This window comes from Nycticebus coucang, unplaced genomic scaffold (genome assembly GCF_027406575.1).
Source record: "Nycticebus coucang isolate mNycCou1 unplaced genomic scaffold, mNycCou1.pri scaffold_75, whole genome shotgun sequence".
Classification (NCBI taxonomy): domain Eukaryota; kingdom Metazoa; phylum Chordata; class Mammalia; order Primates; family Lorisidae; genus Nycticebus; species Nycticebus coucang.
In genome coordinates this window covers 62,868-87,924 of record NW_026515590.1, presented here as the reverse complement: position 1 = coordinate 87,924, position 25,057 = coordinate 62,868, and the positions used below count along the sequence as shown (strand labels likewise).

The 25,057-nt window shown below is 37.8% G+C and overlaps 1 protein-coding gene across 1 annotated transcript in view; it reads left to right on the top strand.

The window, feature by feature from the left end:
- Nucleotides 1–24,821, top strand: part of LOC128579546 (rho GTPase-activating protein 20-like) — a 51,107-nt gene extending 26,286 nt beyond the window's left edge. The window contains exons 10-15 of the mRNA XM_053581577.1: nt 6,080–6,261; nt 8,068–8,229; nt 18,927–19,036; nt 22,433–22,616; nt 22,816–22,921; nt 24,161–24,821. Of these exons, the coding sequence (XP_053437552.1) occupies nt 6,080–6,261; nt 8,068–8,229; nt 18,927–19,036; nt 22,433–22,616; nt 22,816–22,899 (722 nt within the window). The 3' untranslated portion in view covers nt 22,900–22,921; nt 24,161–24,821. The remainder of the gene's footprint in view (nt 1–6,079; nt 6,262–8,067; nt 8,230–18,926; nt 19,037–22,432; nt 22,617–22,815; nt 22,922–24,160) is intronic.
- Nucleotides 24,822–25,057: the final 236 nt, after the last annotated feature.

Sequence of the window (25,057 nt, the reverse complement as noted above, 5' to 3'; positions counted from 1 at the left end):
ATTCAACATACCGACATCCTAATTTATCCTAGTCTATATATGAGACATAAAACTTCAGTCAGAAGTAAGATTCTATCAGATACAGAAGAAAGTAGTAACAGAAAAATATGAGTGGGAGGGTAGAATATCGATGCTGAATTTCTTCAGTCCTTTGTCGGTTTGAAGTAACTAGGCTATCCAGTGAACAGTGACATTGCATTTTACAAATGAGCAAACTCAGGTTCAAGGAATATGAAGTTTAAACACAAGGCATGAAGCACTTCCTGCCATGTGACAGATTATAATCATCAACTGGGCTTCAGGTGAAATTCGGAAGTTCTTTATCTCTCTAATATCCAAAGTATGTAGCATTAACAAAAACATTTCTCATAGTGAGTTAACCTTATCATAGAATAACCCTACTTTAATAAAAAGCTATGTGCTATCCACATTTAGAGAAAACAGATTATATCAGAAGTCATTGTAAAGGCTTTTCTTGCTTTAAGTGGGAATATACACCAGAGGCCTTTTAAACACTATCTCCTCTAGCACATTTAAATTGTTTAATTTATGATTTTATTATTGTGCTACATTATTTATAGTTTCTGAAATAATTGCAACAGCAATTATTGAATCTAATAATTAGCAACAGTGAATCTAATTCCCTGCCCCCCCCCACGTTTTTAACATTTTATTGGACAAAGAGCATTGTAAGTGCCCTCTCTTCTCTTCACTCAGATGTCATTCCCTGACTTATTCCTTATGGAAAGACTGGATTCCGTCTGCCTCCTTTTCAACCTACTCAGCTCTACCATTTTCTACACCCATTAGTTCCCTCATATTTATTTTATCTGACAGAGCAGTTATTTATTTCTCACTTGTGTGAAGTACAAATGTAGATGTCTTGGGGAAGATGTAGAAAGACATCTGTCCTCTTCAACCAGTCTCTTCTTTCATAAATCACAAGGTCCAGGTGGCCCCTTGAATTACTGAGTGAGCCTCTCCCATCTTTCCTTCCCTCCTTAGCCAGCTTGAGTTCTAATATTATCATGAGACTCTATGTCTTCCAGATAACCTGTATTTTCTTGACTTGCTTTCCTAATTATTTTCTGGAAACATGCTATGTCTGGTTAAAGTCTAAGCACCACTAGAAGAAATTATACAATATCAGGGTAGCTTGGTATCACTAAAGACCAATTTTAGTTGAACAATCCACTGGGTATTCTTAGTTTGATTTCTTTGAGGCAGTTTCCTACTACTTGAATCGACTTCATTATACACATCCCCACACACATGCACATCCAACTCCTGCCTCTTTCTTTCTTTCTTTCTTTCTTTCTTTCTTTCTTTCTTTCTTTCTTTCTTTCTTTCTTTCTTTCTTTCTTTCTTTCTTTCTTTCTTTCTTTCTTTCTCTCTCTCTCTCTCTCTCTCTCTCTCTCTCTCTCTCTCTCTCTCTCTCTCTCTCTTTCTTTCTTTCTTTCTTTCTTTCTTTCTTTCGTACAAGCAGACTTTCACTTTTTCACCCTTGGTAGAGTGCCGTAGCATCACAGCTCACATCAACCTCCAGCTCTTGGGCTTAGGTGTTTCTCTTGCCTCAGCCTCTTGAGTAGCTGGGAACACAGGTGCTTTCCAAACACTCAGCTACCTGCCACTTTCTATTGATGGTCTGACTTCATGCTGTATGTTTCACTTAAGCCATGTGTAAATCAGTAGATCAGCCATCACGGACGTCCTCATCTTGCGGACTTCAGCTATATTTACATTCATTGAATTTGCAGTATCCATCTTTTTTTATAGATGGCATATTGGGCTTTTGGACCATTAGCTTTTTTCCTATCATTCTTGGGTCATTTTGTATTATTAGGTCATTTGATGAGATATTATAGAGATACTATGGTTTTTCATCCATGAAATTGTGAGCTCAAAGAAGGCAGAGGTTTCGGCCTTTTTGTTCACTCCTATATTTCAAATACCTAGAACAGTGCCTGACACATACAAGTAAGGACTTACTGATTGAATGAAAAAATTCATAGACCTGCCATATGCTCACAAGACACACAAAGAAAATAGCTAGCCTCAGAAGAATAGTCTTTCCTACTCCTCTACCTTAATACCTATGTTGTCCAAAACTACCTTTTTAGATCCCTTGTCAGTTTTATTTTAATGAGTTTGACTAATAACTGGGGGTCAGGGACTGTAGGAGTTTTTCTCAGGTTTGTTGATGATTTGGTAAATTGACAGCATCCTCTCTTTGGTTCTCTCTCTTGGAAATTAGGATAATAGTGACCACACATTAGGTGATTGATGCTAAATGGGTTCAGGGATGGAATATTTATAGACTGATGTTGCCAAGGTCTCCCAGAGGATCACATCTCCTGTGCAACTGCAAAACCATACAGCCACTTACACATTGTTTAATATAAAGCCATTGGGTAGAGAATGCTTTATAGAACACAATTTGAATCAAAGTCGGCAAAGTTTTCCGTGTAGAACTAGCTTGTAAAACTGCAGGTCAATACAAAATATCAAAGCTATTTTACCTAAATACTTACACAATTCTTTGCTTGATGGAATTTAAAATATATTAACCATTTTGTGCAACTTTTTATAGCATGGGTCTACAAATGAGAAGTGAATGCTTGTGAGGTAGAGTTTCAATGTTGATCTAATCATCAACATTGATGGCAAATAATCTCATCTGTAATGAGTTTTTGAAACCTCATCTTGCAAACACCTTTCACCCATAGGATTTGCCAAATACTGATATCATTTTACAAGAATTGACCATTAGTTGAGCATGTTTCTCTCTTGGATTGTAGAATTTTGTTAGATTCCTCATTTAATATTTGTCTTTTAGCATAAAATCACCTGTTCCTTGGATCTACTTTCCCTGTCATTGCAGGGTTCTCTTTCGTATTTTCCACTTTTAAGAAAATTGGAGATTTTCTTCCTCTGGGGATTTAGATGGCCAGAATAAATTTCCAAAATAAAGTTGTAATTTTTATGATTATTGTCATGTAAACATGAAGTTTTAAGCCTTGTCTAATATTCAGTACCCTTATTTAAACATGAAAGCAAACACTACTCTCAATCTTACCAGATTTATTCAAGGAATCTAGATTTACATGAATTCAGTTAGCTGAATGATGTTTATAGTAACAGCAAGTTGTTATCAAATGTTGATAATGAGAAAGAAAAGGCTGTGCATTAGAAACTATGCAAGATAGTGAATGTTACTGAATGCTTTTCTCAGTCCCAGAGGCAAACTGAACTCTCAGAACACATACCGTATACCGCAAAGATATTTAAGATAAAGGAAAGGATTCAATTTCCACTTTATCTTCTGTCAACATTCACGCTATCACTGCCATAGAAGTTATCAGAGCATTCTTCCTAAAAAGTTTGTGAAAGTTAAAGAAGATCAACTCTGACAGTTGTAGAAAGAACAAAATGAGGTTAACTATGAGCTAACCAGACTGAGTACAACTATTAAACGTACACATTAATGTACATATGAAAACAGACATTTACACAGATTGACATTGCTGCAGACACAGGAACCCATTATTGTATTTGAGAAGATTTTGTTTTCTACTTTTGGAAAAGGTAGCTTTTAGGAATATTAAGGCAGGAGGAAAGCACTTTGGATTAGCAGTTTTGATAGTCCTTCCTGTCTGCATTGCTCTTGAAGGCTGTGAAATCCAATGGATGCTGAGGGGAAGTCGTCTTATGAGGAGAAGATTCCTATCTTGACAGCTGAAAGAAAGATTGCTGTGACCCTTGCCCTGGGCAAAGTAGTACTTTTTAGACATATTTAAAATAATCCTACCATTAAGCCTCTGAAGAATTGCTTTTCAAAATTAATTTTAATAATGAGGAATGAGGGTAAGTCGATTGCCCAAACAAGTTTCTGAATCAGGAGTCTATGTGGATTCCTTACCCAGGGGCAAAGAGCTACACACCAGAGTATATGAATACGGTGATGCACTTACTGCATCCCAAGAAAGGGAAGTGCAGATGATCTGGCAGAATGATGTTAAAACCATCTACCAAAATGACATTAATATGTTTATCTTTTCACTACTTGGCATTTCAAGTATTTGATTTAAGTAGGTTATTCTGAGGATATGAAATGCTAAGACACATTAACAAGTCTTCTGAACAATACGGAAGACTTTCTTAAGATTAGCATTTGACACTGCTGGCTATGTCCTGCACCGAAAGACCATCTCCTTCACTGTTTTATTATCAGAGAATGGTGGTAGCTAAAGATCTTCTCTGGGTAGCTTTGTTTGGTGTCATAAAGAAGAATGTCACACAGCCAGAGTTTCATGACTGAACATTTCTTTCGTTCCTACTGGCGAAATAGGGCCCACCCATGACTGGGGACAGCCTCGTCATATGGCTCCTCACACTTTCGTACCAAGAACCATAATTGCAGGCTAGTTTGAATCTGCTCTACAAATGCAAGCTTCAAGGGTCATCCAGAGCTTTGGGCAGGATGTACTCACAATGTTTGTCTTTTTCAGTATCAGGTGTTCTCTTTCTGGGGTCCCCCCTCCCTTTGCAGCTGCTGTGGGTACCTCTGTTTTGCTTCACAAGATCTTCAAGCCTGCAAGAGAAGAGGTCTCTCTGCATTTTATTCACTCTCACTACCCTGAAGCCTGCCTTCAGACTAAAACCTCTAGAAATGTAATATACGTCCAGTGATATCACATTCCCCTGTCTAGGTGTCAAACTTACACCTCTAGTTCTACGTTGTCTGGGTCACTTTACTGCCTTCCAGTGAGTTGATTTGTGTTTGTTTTCAAGAGCGTGCACTTGTTACCTGTTTCTATGTGTTGTGGGGAAGTAGCAGGGCTTACCCACTTTTCCAGGAAGTGGCACCTCAAGAGAGCTATCTTTTTATGTATCAAATCTTGTGCATATCTTCTAGGTTTCAGATAAAATAAAATTTGGCACAGATGATACCAAAAACACTTTTACATTATGGCATCCCAAAATTATATCTTCCAGTTGACTTTTCTTCCTTCTGCCTATTTTGTTTATGCTGTATATTTTTAATAAAATTTCACTTCCTTTTCTAGTTTTGTTGAATAGTAACTTCTTGAGTATTTCATCTATGCAAGACACTATGGTAGATTCTCTATCAGTTGAAATCTTGTCCATTCCAAATACAAATCACATGCAAATGCCTTCAAGATTGTGCTTCTGTGTGCTACTGGGTAGTGGTGATACACGTCCCTCTGAATGCCTTTGGTAGTGGGTTCTTCCCTTATGAAAATTTATTTGTTCCTATGTTTGCTTTTATTCCCACCATGATTAGTCTCCTTTTCTGTGAAATAAAAAAACTTCATTTATAACGGCAAGTCTCAAGTTTGCATCCATTCTTGCTTCCTGAAACATACTTTTTAATGTTGGTAACTGAAAAGAAACATGAAAGTATTTGTAGTATCAAAGGAAGTAAAAAAATTGTAGGACGTTAACTTCCTGTCTGTGTTGTTAATAGTAGAGTGGGACATCAGGTAACAAAACACTCTTTCCGTGGAACATCTTAGCAGAAATAACTTATCTCCTCCTTCCCTTCCTCTTCCTCTTATTCTTTATTCTCTTCCCATTCATTTTGTCTTTCTCTTCCTTCAATTCTTTGTTCCCTTCATCTTGTCCTTCCCAAGTTCTCTTCTCACTTTCTTTTTCCCATTATTTATTTATGATCAAATTCAAACCTTTTCACATGCTTAGTCCTCATTTAAATGGGAAAACGTGTGTTTATATGCAACACTTTTTAAGTTGTTTCAGCCCGAAGGAAAACTTTTCTTTCACCTTTGACAATTTACCACCAAAACTCAAGTAAACAGAATGACGATGCTTCTGAAATAAAGGGGAAACCCAAATATTTGATTATGTTTTCTATGAGCCTTCTTTCATTTATACAATATTGTAATGTACCCTGAGTGTTTCACTAGTCAACAACAAAAGATCTAGGAAAGTTTTTCTGTCTTTGAGCCTTTGTAGCAAACATACTTCCAAATGGAAACTGTGGTACTAAGGGAAAGTGAGATGAACTAGTTTTGCTAATGATATCCAATTCCATTGTTAGATTTGGATCACATGATATCTACAAGAACATGTATCATCAACTGGGCCTGCTGCTGTCATTCTGGCACTGAACTGGAGAACTCACCTGTGTCACCACCATCTTCTTCTCCTGCCCCAGGGAAGTTCTTCGGAGTTGCCCTGCCGAACATTTGCGACTATGGCGATATTCCTTTACCTCTCTACGTAAGGCTCATTTTCATAGTGAAATAATGGAAGGAGATTTGGCAAGCGAGAGTTCTGGGAGAGAAATCTTTCCCCAAATGGATAAAGTGTAGAAACTCTTAGTTTTGTCTAAGGATCTGTATTAATAATAATTTTGAGTATAAAAATCTGATGTAGGACAGTGCATGTGGCTCAGTGAGTAGAGCGCCGGCCCTCATACCGAAGTGGCGGGTTCAAACCCGGCCCCAGCCAATAAATGGAAAAAAAGCTGTTGTAAATGTTGTAGGAGGCCACACCTCGTGGCTTACAATGGTAATCCTAACACTCTGGGAGGGTTCGGCAGGTGGATTGATGGATTAAGGAGTTCGAGACCAGCCTCAGGAAGACTTAGAGCCTGTGTTTACTAAAAATTGAAAAACTGAGGCAAGAGGATTCCCTCAGCCTAGGAGTTTGATGTTGCTAAGAACTATGAAGCTGTAATACTCTACCGAGGGTGAGAAAGGGAGACTCTGTGTTCAAAAAGAGAATCTTGGGTGGCGCCTGTGGCTCAGTGAGTTGGGCGCCTTCCCCTAATTTCAAGGGTGGCAGGTTCGAACCCAGCCCCAGCCAAACTGCAACAACAGCAAAAAAAAATTGCTGGGCATTGTGGTCGTTGTAGTACCAGCTGCTTGGGAGGCTGAGGGAAGAGAATCGCGTAAGCCCAAGAGTTAGAGGTTGCTGTGAGCCGTGTGATGTCAAGGCACTCTACCCGAGGGCGGTACAGTGAGGCTCTGTCTCTACAAAAAAAAAAAAAAAAAGAAAGAAAGAAAGAAAGAAAATATGATTTAAATACTGGAAATTCATGAGGAAGACATAATATGAAAAGATAATCTAGTCAACTGACCACAAGAAAGAGTCACATAAACTTGCTTGTGTTAATGAGTTGACTCTGTAGACAGAGACGTTTCATTATCCCTCAGAAATCCTTTCATGAACTCTCATGGTTGTGAAAGTTTTCTATTATCACATTAGGAGCAGTGACTACTGAATCTTATTCTTAAGACTGAAGACATTTTTGTTTGTATTTCAAGTGTCTAACCATAAAAGCACAGTCTCTCGAAATTATACTTTGAACACAAAATGGGTGAAATGAAAGCCCCTGAGTTTATATTCTCTGCAATGGATACATGAAGTGGATCACTGCTAAACACAACGGAGTGACCCGTGAGCACTGTGCTACACCAATGGCATGGCATGCCACATTGCACAGCTATGAGTGCTGGGCACTAGTCAAGCCACTAGGCGTTGGCTCTCACAAGACATTTAAGGGGCAGTTATTATCAGATCATCCTCCCTACATAAGAAATGTTCTGGAGCCTCCAAACTTTATCCTAGGTTCCATAGTACATAACATAGAATAATTATGTTTTGAATCTCATGGATTGCTTTTCTCCAAAGCCATTCTCTTCCTCCAGTACAAGTAGAAGACGGAAAGAAAACTAGAACACCTTTAAAATACTGTCAGCAATTTTTAAGAATACAACACATTCTTGTTAACTGAGGTCTCCTTGCTAGACAGTAGCGCCCCTGAATTTAATGTTCCCATCTAACTAAAATGGTGTACCTTTGGACCAAAAATCCCCCTAACCTCACTACCACTCTCACCCTGGTAACTACCATTCTGCTCTCAAAAGAAATTGAGTTTAATCCTTCTAGCCATCTGTCTGGATCTAGTCCTACAGTGCCTTTATCTTAGCACATCCCAGACTCTGGGGGCCAAAGAGGGCATGTACCTGTCCCCTTGTTCATGGAGATGAAGTGCCTTTTTTTTCCCTTGCTTCCCCATAGGATGTTCTTTTTTTCCTCAACGCCAAGGGACCCCTGACGGCTGGCATCTTCTGGGTCCCTGGTGACAGTGACTCCTGCAAAGACATTATTGAAAAACTGGATGCAGGAGTTGAAATTGATCTTGGGCGTGAAAATCCCTATGTCTTAGCATGTGTGCTAAAGGTAGGAAAAATCCTCTGTTTGTCACCCCCCGTGTAGCTCTGAAGCAGCATATTTCTTTTCTTTGTTACCTTATGAAAATTATTCTTGTCTGTAAAGACCTATAGCAAACTGAAAATCAAATATGTATGAAAAAATTATCATAAAGGAACCTTAGACCTTAAAAGCCACCACCAATGATACGACATATCAAATGTTCTTTTTAAATTATCATCTCACAATAACCCATCTTTACTTCTGCTACTCCTACCCCATGTACAAAACACAATCTTATTCAAATCTAAAATAATCCAAACCCACTCACAGATGTTGCAAAAACCAACACCTTGCTTCTGATGATGTCTCCACTATCGCACTCTCTTCCTGGTGAAGGTAAAGATTTCAAAATTAATCTTGGGTGAAACTTTTTTTTTTTTTTTTTCGTAGAGACAGAGTCTCACTGTACCGCCCTGGGGTAGAGTGCTGTGGCATCACACAGCTCACAGCAACCTCTTACTCTTGGGATTACCCGATTCTCTTGCCTCAGCCTCCCCAGCAGCTGGGACTACAGGCGCCCGCCACAACGCCCGGCTATTTTTTTGTTGCAGTTTGGCCGGGGCTGGGTTTGAACCCGCCACCCTCGGCATATGGGGCCGGCACCCTGCTCACTGAGCCACAGGTGCCGCCCTTGGGTGAAACTTTTGAAAATAGATACAGAATTGTACCTTAATACAGAAATATTCTTCTACCAACACAAGCCAAAAATTGCTGAGATCACTGACAATTTCTTTCATGTACATAGTTATCATGCAAATATCTTCTTCATACTTTCTCCCCTGTTTCTTTTTCCCTTGAATGCTGAGTCAGAATGTTTTGAACATTTGGGTTTTCTTTTACCTTTATGACATTTCGTATTCTATATGGTTCTTTTGCTTCAATCATGATTAGTGAAAACTTTATAACCTCATAATTAGAGTTGGGACTTAATCATTCTGCAACACAATCTCGGAAGTGCCATATATTTATTTTTTGGTTTATTTTTAATTTATTTTTATTTTTTATTGTTAAATCATAGCTGTGTACATTAATGTGATCATGGGACACCATACACTGGTTTATAGACCATTTGACATGTTTTCATGACACTGGTTAACATAGTCTTCCTGGCATTTTCTTAGTTATTGTGTTAAGACATTTATATTCTACATTTACTAAGTTTCAGATGTACCCTTGTAATAGGTGTAATCCCACCAATCACCCTCAATCCACAAATCCTCCCCTTCCCATCCCTCTCTCTTCCCCTTCCCTATATTCTTAGTCTATAACTGGGTTATAGCTTTCATATGAAAGCCATAAATTAGTTTCATAGTAGGGCTAAGTACATGGGATACTTTTTCTTCCATTCTTGAGATACTTTATTAAGAAGAATATGTTCCAGCTCCATCCATGTAAACATGAAAAAGGTGAAGTCTCCATCTTTCTTTAAGGCTGCGTAATATTCCATGGTGTACATATACCACATATTATTAATTCATTCATGGATCGATGGGCACTTGGGCTTTTTCCATGACTTAGCAATTATGAACTGGGCTGCAATAAACATTCTGGTATAAATATCTTTGTTATGATGTGATTTTTGGTCTTTTGGGTATATGCCTGGTAGAGGAATTATAGGATTGAATGGCAGATCTATTTTTAGATCTCTAAGTGTTCTCCAAACATCTTTCCAAAAGGAATGTATTAATTTGCACTCCCACCAGGAATGCAGAAGTGTTCCCTTTCTCCACATCCATGCCCACATCTCTGGTCTTGGGATTTTGTGATATGGGATAATCTTAACTGGAGTTAGATGATATCTCAAAGTAGTTTTGGTTTGCATTTTTCTGATGATTAAGGATGATAAGCATTTTTTCATATGTCTGTAAGTCGTGTGCCTGTCTTCTTCAGAGAAGTTTCTCTTCAAATCCCTTGCCCAGCCTGTGATGGGATCACTTGTTCTTTTCTTGCTTATACGTTTGAGTTCTCTGTGGATTCTGGTTATTAAACCTTTGTAGAAAACATAACAAGCAAATATCTTCTCCTATTCTGAGGGCTGTCTGCTTGCTTTACTTACTGTGTTCTTGGCTGTGCAGAAGCTTTTTAGTTTGATCAGGTCCCAGTAGTGTATTTCTGTATCTTCTTCAAATGCCCGGGGGGTCCTCCTCATAAAATACTCACCCAAACTGATTTCTTCAAACGTTTTCCCTGCACTCTCTTCTAGTATTTTTATAGTTTCATGTCTTAAGTTTAAATCTTTAATCCAGTGAGAGTCTGTCTTAGTTAATGGTGAAAGCTGTGGGTCCAGTTTCAGTCTTCTACAGGTTGCCAGCTAGTTCACCCAACAACATTTGTTAAACAGGGAATCTTTTCCCCACTAAGTGTTTTTAATTGGCTTTTCAAAGATCAAATAATGGTAAGTAGCTGGGTTCATCTCTTGGTTCTCTATTCTGTTTCATACATTTACCTCTCTGTTTTTGTGCCAGTTCCATGCTGTTTTGATCACTATCGATTTATAGTATAGTCTGAGGTTCAGTAGCATGTGTCCTCATGCTTTGTTTTTATTTCTGAGTAACGTCTTGGCTATTCGAGGTTTTTTTCTGATTCCATATAAAATTAAGTATTATTTTTTTCATGCTCTTTAAAGTATGATAATGTAGCTTTAATAGGGATTGCATTAAAATTGTATATTGCTTTGGGTAGTATGGACATTTTAACAATGTTGATTCTTCCCAGCCAGGAGCCTGGTATGTTTTTCCATTTGTTAACATTTTCGGCTATTTATTTTCTTAGAGTTTCATAGTTCTCTTTACAGAGATCTTTCACGTCCTTTGTTAGATAAACTCCCAAATATTTCCTCTTCTTTGGCACTACTGTGAATGGAATAGAGTACTTAACTGTTTTTTCATCTTGACTATTGTTGGTATATATAAAGGCTACTGATTTATGAAATGTTGATTTTGTAATCTGAGACACTCCTGTATTCCTTCATTATTTCTAAGAGTTTTGTAGTAGAATCCTGGTGTTTTCCATATAGACAATCATATCATCTGCAAAGAGCGAATGTTTGATCTCTTCTGACCCTATATGGATACCCTTGATTGCCTTTTCTTCCCTAATTGCAATGGTTAAACTTCCATTACAATGTTAAAGAGCAATGGAGACAATGGGTAGCCTTGTCTCGTTCCTGATCTGAGTGGAAATGATTTCAATTTAACTCCATTCAATACGATATTGGCTGTGTGTATGCTGTAGATGGCCTCTATCAGTTTAAGAAATGTCCCTGCTATATTAATTTTCTTTTCATTTATTTATTTATTTATTTTTATTAAACCATAGCTGTGTACATTAGTGTGATCGTGGGGCGCCATACACTTTGTTCATAGATCGTTTGACACATTTTCATCACATTAGTTAACATAGCTTTTGTAGCATTTTCTTAGTTATTTTCCTAAGAAAATGGACCTTTACATTCCACATTTTCTAGGATTCACATATACCCCTGTAAGATGCACCGCAGGTGTAATCCCATTAATGCCCCTCCTTCCACCTTCCTCCCCCCTCCCTCCCCTCCCTTTCCCCTTTCTAATTTTCTTAAGTGTTCTGATCATGAAGGAATGCTGGATATTATCTAAAGCTTTTCTGCATCAATTGAGAGAATTCTATGTTCTTTGTTTTTTAATTTGTTTAATGTGCTGAATTATACTTATAGTTTTACATATATTGAACCATCCTTGAGACCCTGGGAGAAAAGCAAATTGATCATGATGTATAATTTGTTAGATGTGTTGCTGGATTCTGTTTGTTAGGCTCTTGTTGAATATTTTTGAATCTATATTTATTAGTGATACTGGTCTATAATTTTCTTTTCTTGTTGGGTCTTCTTCTGGCTTGGGGATCAGGGTGATGTTTGCTTCATAGAACGTGTTGGGTAGTCTTCATTCTTTTTCTATATTTTGGAACAGGATGAGTAATATAGATACTACTTCCTCTTTAAAGTTTGGTAGAATTTTGATGTGAAGCCATCTGGTCCCGGGCTTTTCATTTTAGGGAGATTTTGTATGGTTGATGCTATTTCAGAACTTGATATAGGGCTGTTCATCATTTCCACTTCATTCTGGCTAAATTGTGCAAGGTGAGGTGCTTCCAAGTATTTTTCAATTTGCTTCAGATTTTCATATTTCTGAGAATAAAGTTTCTTGTAATATTCATTAAGGATTTTTTGAATTTCTGAGGAGTCTATGGTTATTTTCTCTTAGTCATTTCTGATTAATGAAATTAGAGATTTTACTCTTTTCTTCCTGGTTAGGTTAGTCAAAGGTTTATCTGTTTTATTGACATTTTCAAAAAAACAACTTTTTGATTTATTGATCTGTTGTATAATTCTTTTTTTTAATTTCATATAATTCTGCTCTAATTTTGGTTATTTCTTTTCTTCTACTGGGTTTTGGGTTGGAATGTTCTTCCTTTTCCAGTTACTTGAGATGTCTCATTAAGTTGTTAACTTCCTCTCTTTTCATTCTCTTGGGGAAAGCTCGCAGTGCTATAAATTTCCCTCTTAGGACTGCCTTTGCAGCATTCCAGAGGTTCTGATAATTTGTGTCTTCATTGTCGTTTGTTTTAAAAATTTCAGGTTATCCTTCTTAATCTCATTTATGACCCAGCTATCATTCAGCATAAGGTTATTTAACTTCGATGTTTTTGTATGAATATGCAGATTCCTGCTGTTACTGATTTCAACTTTTATTCCATGGTGGTCTGAGAAGATGCAAAGAATAATCTCTATTCCTTTAAATTTACTGAGGTTAGACTTGTGACCTAAGATGTGATTGATTTTGAAGTATGTCCCGTGGGCTGATAAGAAGTATGTGTATTCAGTTTGTTGTGATGAAATATTCTGTAGATGTCTGCTAAATCCAAATGTTGGTTAGGTTTAATTTTAAAATTTCTTTGCTCAGCTTCTTATTGGAGGATCTATCCAACAATGTCAAAAGAGTGTTGAAATCTCCGACATTATGGAGCTGGAGGAAATCAAGTTGCTCATGTCTGTTAGTGTTTCACTTATAAGTTGAGGCGCATTCTGGTTGGGTGCTTAAATATTAATAATTGAAATCTCATCATATTGAGTATTACCCTTAACAAATATGAAGTGACCATTCTTATCCTTCCTTACATTTGTTGGTTTAAAGCCTATTGTATCTGCTAATAGAATTGCAACACCTGCTTTTTTCTGATTACCATTTGCCTGAAATATGGATGACCATCCTTTCACCCTGAGTCTATATTTATCTTTTAAGGTAAGATGTGATTCTTGTGTGCAGCAAATATCTGGCCTGAGTTTCTGTATCCAGTCAGCCAACCTTTGCCTCTTTAGAGGACAGTTTAAGCCATTCACATTAATGGAGAATATTGATAAGTCTGGTAAAATTTTGGGTATTGAGTTTTTCAAAATTCCAGTAGACATTTTTAATCCTTTCACCACTGTGGAAGTTGGAGTTTGATCAAAAGTTTCTGAATGAGTTTACTTTTGTGGTACAGGATTGGGCTTATCGTTATGGAGGATAGTTCTGGGAATATCCTGAAGAGCTGGTTTGGTTATGGCAAATTTCTTCAACATGTGAATGTCATTAAAGTATTTATTTTCTCCATCATAAATGAAACTCAGTTTACCTGGATATTGGATTTGGCATTGAAAGTTTGTTTGTTTTAGAAGATTAAAAGTCGATCATGTATTTATTTTTTGAAAACCTAGACCTAAAATCAGCTTTTAGCACAGCTTCTGTCCCTGGCAATAACTTCTACAGGACTTTCTTAGGCCTTCATCTCCCAAAGGATTGGAATCAACCATAGCCTGTGGTAGAGACCAGCCCTCAGCCTGAATCTCAGGGAAACATGATGACAATGAATCTTGCCTACCTCTAGTTCAGCAGAGTGGCCCTCTTGTTAGACAATCTTACTTCAAGACTTTATGATCAATCACATTTCTTCATACATGGGCCATGTCTCTTCTTCAACAAATCCTGATTTAGACATTTTCAAATAAATATCACTCAAAAAAATGGAGAACTTGATTTATTGTCATGTATTCAGTTTTGCAAAGGGTTTGTACTTACTCTTTCATCCTGGATATAATACAGACATACATGGTCCTTTAAGTAAATTATATATGCCAAGGATATGTATATTGTGCATGTACATTGGCATAATAGTTGTTCTTCATGAAATTAGGTTTCCTTCCATCTCTTTTTTTAAGAAAATCATGCTGTCTCCAACTATAGTCTCAGCATGCTGTTTTTCATAAAAATACACTTCTTAAAATGTACTAAATTGCTGAGGCTATTGCAAAGAACAATGGTATTTTAAGTGCTAAATTGTGATTCGAATGACAAGAATATTATTTTTTTAAAGGGGCAAAAAAAAAAGAATCATAATGATTGAAGAATCTGGTTAAATGGATTTTGGGTAATTGAAGTTTCATTGTACAACTGCGTTTTACACCCATTTTCTCTAAGTGGTTGTGAAAAGGGATATATTTTTCACCACAACTTTGTAAACTTCTGTTTTCTTATTTTTAAGTCTGTTTTGAAATGGTACTTAAGTATTCTTTTAGATTTTCACTCATTTTTTTTTCATTAAGTCATTTGTACACAAATCGTGAATACAATTTTGTCATGATGGGATTCAATGTCTTGATTATCTGTAGAAATTGGAGTGCTTACATGCGACTAATTAACATAGTCTTCTGGTTTTACTGAAATAGAAGTATAAGTCTTCCCAGTGTGATTGGACAAAAATTGCTTGAGATTTGCTAACTTGGATACATCTGACTTTTCAGGAGACATTTCTCTTTAGTTCTGTGAAATCTCAGCCCAAATGAATTGTGAAATTCTTCTGAGGCCTAAGTTCTGCTTTGAAGACAAGAGATGTTTAGTCATGTGCTGGGGGTTCATGACTGCAATTCAGAACCTCTCCTAAGTTGTTATTCCAACTGTGGCAGAGTTAGTTAAGATGGTTCCAAGTTATTTTCATTCAAGGATAGTTGTAAGATTTAATGTTGTTCTTCAAGAGCAATCATGAGTATGTTCTCTATGGAGGTTTTTAAAAGAATTGCCCTATTTTGCAATCACAAAATTTCCCCTTCTCTATCTGACTTTTAAAATGGGTGCAATAGTTCAAATTAGTTTGGAATTAGAAAACTCAATAGCCTAACCCCCAAATGGTTAGCTTTTGTGACAATAAGCCTGAATCACAATCATCCAGGCACATGTCTAGTGGAAGATACGATAGAACAGGCAATGCCTTGGAATCGATCTATTTTTTTTCTTATTACTTCTCTGACAAGAATAAAAGTATAATACTAGAGTGACATGAGGACATTGATGTTTTTTGAAATACCTTAGATTCTCACTTGAGGTTGAGTGGCCTTCTCTTGTCCTTTATTGGCACCTTTAATAGCAGGTATCAATTAAAAGGAGTGGGCTAGTCTTTATAGGCAGTGAAAGGAATCAGAATTCCTTTTAATATGTCTGAATTTCTAACCAGTCGTCATTGCCATTCCGGCAACCACCCTGTTGCCTGCATAAGAATGAAGGCTTACAGGAAATGTGATAGGATGACAAAATACATGACTAACAAGTCAACAGGATGGAAATTTTGGAGCCAACAGGGGATAATAATATTATAAAAACTACTCAATTCCTTTCTCTTGATTGATGGGAACCAAGAGTACCACAATGGGGCAAATGCTAAGAGTAAGAATCCTGGAAGGAAAGACACTCTGAGTAATAACTCTGCATAGTGGGAGAATGGAACAGACAAGTCTCCAGGGTCTTTATGTACTTCAAGAGTGTCATCACTTCCTGCAATAGAGACCTCCTTAGTCTAGGAAAAAGAGAGGGCCTCATGTCGAGAGCTACTGCTATGATGGAAGAGTCTTCCCCAGGTGATGGAAAAAAGAGGGACCCAAAGTCTGGTGAGGATGAGGCATCAATGAGCTAGGGAGATGCAGAAGAATTAGAACTAGCTGAGAAAAATACACTGGGTGGGGACAGAAGTATGAACAAGGTCGCCACAAAGAGACAAAACAAGTAGTCAGAGCCACACACCATTTGGAGGACTACTCTGGAGGGGCAGCACTACCAGGCCAAATAGCAATAATACGGATGAAGAGACCAGTGATTGCCAGGTCAAAGGCACACCAAGTGGTGAGCATTGTAGGATACATAAGAGCAAGTAGGTAAAGAAGGAGATCTCAGAAGGAGCAAAGTCTTGAAGGATCCCTTGAATGAAAAGATCTGCAATCCACCAACAAATGTCTCCAAGACTGTTTGTTTCAGGCCAAGACCAATTTTCCCATGAACCCTGAACAAATGACATAAAACAACAAGACAGACAAGGGCCTGACATGAACTATGTCTATTAGTCCACACTTACTCTCACATTTCTATACGCTCAGAACCAATACACACACTCGTACACCACTCAACAGACTCAGAGGTTGATCAGACCCCCACTTCCACCCAAATTGTGGGAACCCCAGATGGATCTTACCTTGTCTTGGACGTCTGCCTGTGTAAGTGCCAGTTCCTGCATGCCAGTTCCTCCCAGTCTTTGACTCCCCGAAGACTCATCAAGGGGACCTGGAGGATTAGCAGAAACCACCAGGTGCATCTGAACTCTCCCTCCCAAGGTGGTCTCATCCATCTCCACCAGTCATCTTGACTAGATTCTCTGAGGCTGTTTTCTAAACTTGTTAGAGAAAAGGCTCAAAAGCACCTGTGAATGGATAGGGGGGCATCCCACATTAAAAGCTCATCACTCAAGTTCACAAAGGGTCCTAAGGTGTTCCTTGGAGAACTCTGTCTGTGGAAAAATATCCTTCAAATGTTTGATAAGACAGCTTAGGGGTGAGTCTGGTTTTGGTGATGAAAACACTATGTTGTAAAAAAGCAAAAGTACAAACTAAAATATATTAACTAAATGCATAAGACATAAATGGAACAGGAATGAACTAAAATATGTACTTTTGTGTAACTGTGGCGTGGGGTCCCCATCAGCATCCCAGTGTTCTGTGGGAGCCCCCAATGGGCCAATAGCTCAGTAACCCAGGGTTCCTGCTTCTGACAGGCCCAAAGCCCGGGAGTATGAGGTCACTGTCTCACAGGTTTACAGGACCAACCTCAGGCATCATTCTTGAGGATAGAAATCAAAGTCCCTTTTCACCTGCCCTCTGAACCCCAATTTCCACTGAGGCCACAGCAACGATGTCTCAGCAGCAGAAATGTCTTGCTGTCTCTGGCTGGGCTAAAAAACTCACCATTGGTTTTTCTTCCAGCATTTTCAGGGGTGGAATGCTCTACTGACACACACTTCTGACAGTCTCTTACAGGCCAATAGCCCAGCAACCTGGGGTTCCTGTCCACAGCTCCATCCCCTTTGGCTTTCCCTCAGAGATTCCTAAAGGCCCTACACAACTCACAAGAAACAAATACAACAAAAAGTTATATATTATCACAGTGGTCTACAAGAACAAATAAGCACAACAAGAAATGTACACAACAAGTTGTTACACTCATGTTTGCAGACACTAGGCAGATATAGGTGTTTAAATTTCTTACCTCCAGAGGTGGACTTTGGCAGAATTTATAAGTGATTGTCAGCTTTTCTCCTGAGGGCACTGGGTACTATAGGGTCCCTAGAAAGTTTCCAGGGGGCTTCTAATGAAAGCTCACCCTGGAGGCCGCCTGAGTATCGGCAGTGTCAGTGTCTGGAGACCCTCCCTGGAATCTCTATAATGTTATGTCCAGGAGTCCCCTCAAAGACCACACCACCAGACAAGTCAAATTAAAGAGGAGAACTTTTATTGAAGAGCGGGCTGGCAACTGCCCCAGTGTCTTAAAATGAAGTTTCTGAGTGCAACCCTGAATTGAGTGAGGCTCTGAATTTTAGAACACAAAACTTTTCCAGGGGTCAAGCATGCATAATTCCAGAAGCGAAAGCAACAGACAGTGAGGTATGTTAGTTTATTAGGCTATGATCACAAGAGCACTTAGTAATTCATTTTCACAAAAAAATACAATCTACAATCTCCTAAGGTAATGTAGGGAGGGGGACTCGCAGGTGAGGATCAGAAACAACATGATCATAAAAAGGGATAATCACCAAGGATATAATCACCAGTGTAGTTGGTAACTTACATCACTAACAATTTTAGAGGGGTGCATTCATAGTTATACAATGGAGGGACACGGAAGAGGAACCGGTTTTGAAGCTAATGGAACATAACAGAAAAAGAGTAAACAGTAAAGTGGAGTCAAACTTGCTCTTTTAACATTCCCATATCATATACTGATGGCATGAAGACCACCTTAACACCAGAACATAGGATGTCGTACAAGTCTGCTAAAATGTGTACACAGAGGAGGTTCCACCCAAATAGAGAGTCCTTTAGCTTTCTCACAGTTATTCTGACTTTAGTTATTCCTGCGGGTTTATTTGGAAAAAAAAAATCAAAGCATTCATTTCTTTGTTGAAAAATCAGTGGTGAATTGGCACAGAATTCTGTGTAGTTCGTGGAAGGGAGGACTTCACTAAACTTTGAAACAAGTTATATTCTTTCTGGCTTCTCTAGCATATACTTGATATGAGAATAATGCCTTAACACATTTGCTTTTCCTCTGTGTAAGGATTTTCTAAAAAACATTCCGGAAAGCATATTTTCAAAAAGGCTCTACCACGAGTGGCTGTCCGTAATGGAGAAAAGCAGCGACAGACAGAAAATTGAAAAAATTAAAAGGTAATTATTTTGACATTTTTGTCTCAAAAATTAATTTTATACCTTACATTTTATAATTTGTCTACTAAAACTCAAAGTTATATTCATGGGCAGCAGGTTAGAAGTTGGCTTTTATTAGCTTGTCATTGTCATTGTTTTCTCACTAATCCAATAAGCATGAAATGCTTGAACATTGTGCCCCTTCTGTGTACCTGACTTTTAACGAATAAAAAGAGCTATTATTCATTAATTCACTAGCTGTTATGTGAGTCACTATGAAATTTTTAAGAGACACAAAAATGAAGAAATGTAAAATCTCTACAGACAGAATCAAATGGAACCCTGCCAGAAACCCCAATAAGACTTGCAAATTGAAACTTGCGTGGAAGAGTCAGAAAGGGGAGTCAACTGTGGTTTTTGGAAGTGAATTAATGCAGCATAACACAGGCTACAATTTATGATCTTAATTTTGGTAAATATCAAAGTAATTAAACAACTTTATTAATTCATGAACTGCAATCATAGAGAGAAAATGACTTATTTCCTCTTCTCAAGAAATTCATTTTGAGAAAGATAGATAAACCAAGAAATTACTGTCAGTGCAGTATAATCTGTCCTATAAAAGAGATATTTAGAGAATATTGTGGGAACAAAGCAGAGAATCACTCAGCTCAGCTTCTTGAGACATGTCAGTAAAAAAGGGAGTTGTACAGTGTCAGTATGATCACAAAAAGTAAATCGTTTCTTCTCGTGTCAAGGGAAATTTTGGGACCAATTCAATAGTCCTTTCTTGGATATATCCTACATGATAAGAGAATAGAAAAGAAATGTTTATTTACTCTGACTAAAGAGTGTGCGTTCTGTGAAAATTCAGGATACTCATTATCATTTACGTACATGTTATTGTTTAGTATAGATATTTTTCCTTGAACATCTTTTAAAAACATCTTTTAAATATGAATTATATGCATACTTTTCGGGATTGTTGGAACATAGTACAGATATTGAAGATACCAGAAACTAAGCCATGTGGCATAATCATAACTCCACTTCCATTAGGGTTTGGTGTAAGCCATTTAGATAGTATCAAATTCTACATATTTGTTTGGTCATTGTTCACAATATCATTTATCTATATTTATAATACACATATCATTCATATATGTATTTATCCTATGTACCATTAAAAGATAAATATTTTTTAAAAGGCTATGTTGGCTCAGACCCTGTAGCTCAGAGGCCAGAATGATGGCCACATACACCAGGAATGGTAAGTTCAAACCTGGCCTGTCCCAAACAACAATAACAACAACAACAACAAAAATAGCCCAGCATTGTGTTGAGTGCCTGAGGAGCTTCTTGGGAGCCTGAGGCAAGAGAATTGCTTAAGATCAAGGCTGTGCAGTTGCTGTGAGCTGTGATGCTACAGCACTCTACTAAGCGCGACATAGTGAGACTCTGTCTCAAAATAAATAAATACATATATACACAAATAAAATAAAGTGAGATAAAATAAAATACTATGTCTCTCATGAAAATATGAAATAAATGCATATCAATGCTTTTAGTTAAATTAATAATTAATAAGGGAATCAGTAAGATAGTTTAGCCATCTTTATAGATTGCACATTATGAAACCTTCCGTATTTGAACCAAATTGAGCCAGAAATACTGAAATAAATTTACAAAATGATGCAAATATCCCCCTTTCTACCAGAGCAAGGGTTCAGAGAAATCTGTTGACTCTCTACCAGAGAGTTTTCAATTCTTTTGCCATGTTTTATGTACACTGCTAACAGTTATCTTCAACTGACAGAGATGTAAACAGTCCTGGTTGTGAAAAGGCTTAAGGATCCCATAGTATCCCCAAAGCGTTTACTAGATGCCTTATTTTATATAGAATACACCCAGTAATCTTTTGGTCCATTTGAAAGTCCTGCATAATTCCTCCTCAGAGGAATTATACTTCTTTTCAGACTATTATGCTGAAGAAAGTCTTTTCTGGGATTTGTACAACAGGAGTCAGACATGCTTGTTTTCCTCAGGTTGCAGATTCTTTTATTAAAAAAGCAACAATCGTGAATATCAGCTTGTCCATGTTTTCTGAGTAGGAGTAATACAATATTTTGGTAAATAATCAGGTAAAACACAACTGTAGCCCAGAATGAAAGAGGGAAGAGGAGAGTGAGGAGAAGGAAGGGAAGAGGACGTGTGGAGGGTGGGTAATTGGTGGAAATTCACCTAGGGTGTATATTGCAAGGGTACGTGTCAATCAATTAAGAGTAGAGTATAAATGTCTTAACACTATCATTAAGAAAGTGAGGTGAAGGTTATGTTAACCAGTTTAATGTAAGCATTCTAAATTGTACACAAAATCAGCACATTGTACCACATAAATGTATTAATGTACCCAGTTATGATTTAATAAAAAAAATTGTTAAGAGATAAAAAGAGAGAGAAAAAGAAAAGAAAGAAAGAATCTCTTAGCAATTACCAAATGAGAATAGTAGAAAAGAAAGTAATGAAAACGTGACACATATGTAAAAAGTGATAGAAAGGAGGTAAGATTTGGCTCGGCATCCTGTTGCACAGTGGTTATGGCGCCGGACACACGCACTGAAAGATCCAGGTTTGAAGACGGCTTGGGCCAGCTAAACAATGGCGAAACACCTGCCAAAAAAAAGAAAAAATGGCTGGGCATTGTGCCAGGTGGCTGTAGTCCCAGCTGCTTAAAGGGCTGGAGCAAGAGAGTACCTTGAGCCCAAGAGTTTGAGGTTGCTGTGACAACTGACAACTGATACTGCAACACTCTACCCAGGGTGACATAGTGAGGCTCTTTCTCAAAAAAAAAAAAAAAAAAGGAATGAGGCAATATTTGGAACAAAATCAACCACAGAAGATGGTGGAGCAGACAATGAACTCTCAGAATGGACCGGGTGGTCTTTACAGCTGGGATTTGGTTCTTCACCTTGAGACAGCATTTCTGTGTTGCCAGTTAAAAATAAAAGAGCAATTTAAATTTAATTACTGTTTAATTTCATCAGAAAGGTTTTGGTGGGTTGTGGTTGAGAGTAATCTAAATGTTGCAAGATTTACCTAAGCTTCAGCATATTGAGCTAGTTTCAGGGAAGTATTTCATGAAGGGTATTCGTTTTTAAATGACACTTATCTGAATTCTACTAAGTTTTCATTGTGTTGTGAAGACAGTGTAGAAATATGCCCCCCCCCCAATCTCCAGTGTTACTTTTCTCATTGTCTCCCTGCAGTTCTCACTTCATTGGGTTCCACATTAACTGAAACTTGGGTATCTGAGCTGGGTTCCTATTTGCCTTGTACCTCATGCAAAGTTAGTGTTGCCTGCCTTTACAAGATTGAAATAAATTGCCTTGCTTACCGAGTGCATTTTTCTGTATTTAGGCTATTAGACCAGCTACCAAGAGCAAACGTTGTGCTCTTATGGTACGTGTTCCTGGTCTTAAGTAGTATCGCTGAACTCTCCGCGGCAAATGAAATGGATGCTTTACACTTAGGGGTGTGTATGGCTCCAAGTATTATTTGGCATCCTTCTGCAGGCAGAGAAGAAATGGCCTCTGCAGAAAAGGTAATGAAGTTTTTGTATTATACTTGCTGGGGAACTGAATCACCATTTGTAAAGGAAATGGAAGGTATTTAGTCTTAAAGACAATGTCTTATAGAAGTTAAATAGAATACACTTTCTTAAATTTCAGTTTACTATACAAAATGGAATTTATCAACATGTTATAGGAAAATAAATGCTTCTTTTTTTATACGTTAATCAGCTTGTGGAATTTGTGGTAAAAAACTGCCGCAACATCTTTGGAGGACACGTCACTGCCCTGTTTGGAGAGTCATCCAGAATATAAAATACTCAAGAAAAACCCTCAGGTACTGTCAATAATTGGGTTGCTTTTTGTGAAAAATTGACTCATGTCTCTGAAGATGCTGGCACAGTTGTTTTCTTCAGAGCCATGCAAGCTGAAGGAAAGCAAGCCTGGTATGTGGCTCAACAGAGCCCTGGGTTTCCCATCATTTCTTAGAAGGCCTGCTAACAGGTCAGGGTATTTAACAGGATGGTAGGGTTAAATAAGGTGTGTGATAAGTTCCTAGCTTTCATAAGTTATCAGAGGCAGCATGCTACAGTAGGATGGTTTGAACTTTTTTTTTGAAAAATTAAACTTTATAAGAAATTTTTGTTTTTGAGATAGTCTCTCAATTTATCACACTCAGTAGAGTTCTGTGACATCACAGCTCACAGCAATCTCCCACTCCTGGGCTTATGCGATTCTCTTGTCTCAGCCTTCCAAGTAGCTTGGGCTACAGATGCCCACCACAATGCCCAGCTAAGGAATTCTAATTATGTAGTATATATTGTTGAAACTGGAATAGAAATCTCAGAAGTAGTAGAGGCAGGACTGATGTTCTTATTTTTCTTTTTTCCGCCCCCTGATTCTTGAGACACTTCTCAGCATTTTACTGTGCTATGAGATCATTTGACAACAATTTGCATTATTGGCAGATAGGCAGATGTTAAAATCAAAGACAAAAGAAACCTCCAGGTTATGAATTCCTATATCACTAGCTGCTAGTTATGTTATCTTTGGCCAATTGTTTTATGCCACTGAGCATCAATATCTTAATCTAAAAAATGTGGATGAAAGTTTCTTTATGATTACTGTAAATATGAAATGAGGTAATGGATATTACAGAAACTTGAGCAAAAGAAACTAATAGACTTAAGTCAATGTATTTCCCAAGAGTAAGCTATGTTTAACATCCAGCAACCCATGTTAGAAGGTACATTATTATGCAGTACTACGTATATGGAATTATTTTTTTACTTTTATTTTGTTATTACCACTTAGTCTAATGACATTTTCATTGTTTGGGAAAATTTTGCATAGAGAAAGACCATTCATCAGGACCTAAGATAAATCTAGTACATCTCAACAGGCATTTCCCATTTTAACACCTGTGGTAATATTGTAATAGTTTCTTTATTGGCAGTAGGAATTGAAATACATTACCTAAAAAGACAATAAAACTAAGGATTATAGTTCATTTCTAAGGAAATATGGGTTTATTTGTGCTAAGTACGAGTGTTAATCCTGTTTGATTTTTTGACAGATACATCTAGCTTTCCAGACAGCAATGCTTCCTCATATGAGAGCTTGAAGAAAAAAGCGACTGTGCTGCTGGCCCACAGTGTGATGAACCAAAGAAAATGCGTCCAATTGAAGGGAAGCATTGACTCGCTTATAATGTCTCTGGACTCTGGCCTTGATGCCCTTGAATTCTAAATGAGCTTCAGAGCCTCCTGTATGACTTTTAGTTCAGGTGGACCAGCCTCCTAAAGACAAGCCGATGGATGTAACAATGTGCAGACATATTCCACCACAGAATCCTGCCAAGATTCTGTCTGGCATTGTCCACAGCTGCATCATATGTTAAAAAAAAAAAATAGAAAATGCTGTAAGCTGTCCTGTATACGCTCCACCTGATCTACAAGGCTAATTCTATCATATTAACAGCTGTGGCTCACCTGTCACCCTAGCTACTTGGGAGCTGATTTCCCAGCAGAAACTTTGTAGGCCAGATGAAGAGTTCCTATCTTTAATGCACTTCAACAAATTTCTGACAATGTAGCATTCTTTAACCTGCAAACTACAGTTTGTATTTGATGGAGGAATCAAATCTTCTCCTGATATGCAAACAAAAAGTGAAGCTGAATAGCTCCTATCTTGAGAAAATACATCTAACTTCCATGAAGAAATCAAGACTTAACAATAGGGGGAAGTGGGAAAGGGAGGGGTGGGTAGAGGGAGGGGGATCGGTGGGATCACACCTGTGGTGCATCTTACAGGGGTATTTGTGAAACTTGGTAAATGTAGAATGTAAATGTTTTGGCACAGTAACTGAGATAACGCCGGAAAGGCTATGTTAACCACTGTGATAAAAATGTGTCAAATGGTCTATGAAGCGAGTGTATGATGCCCCATGATCATATCAATGTATACAGTTATG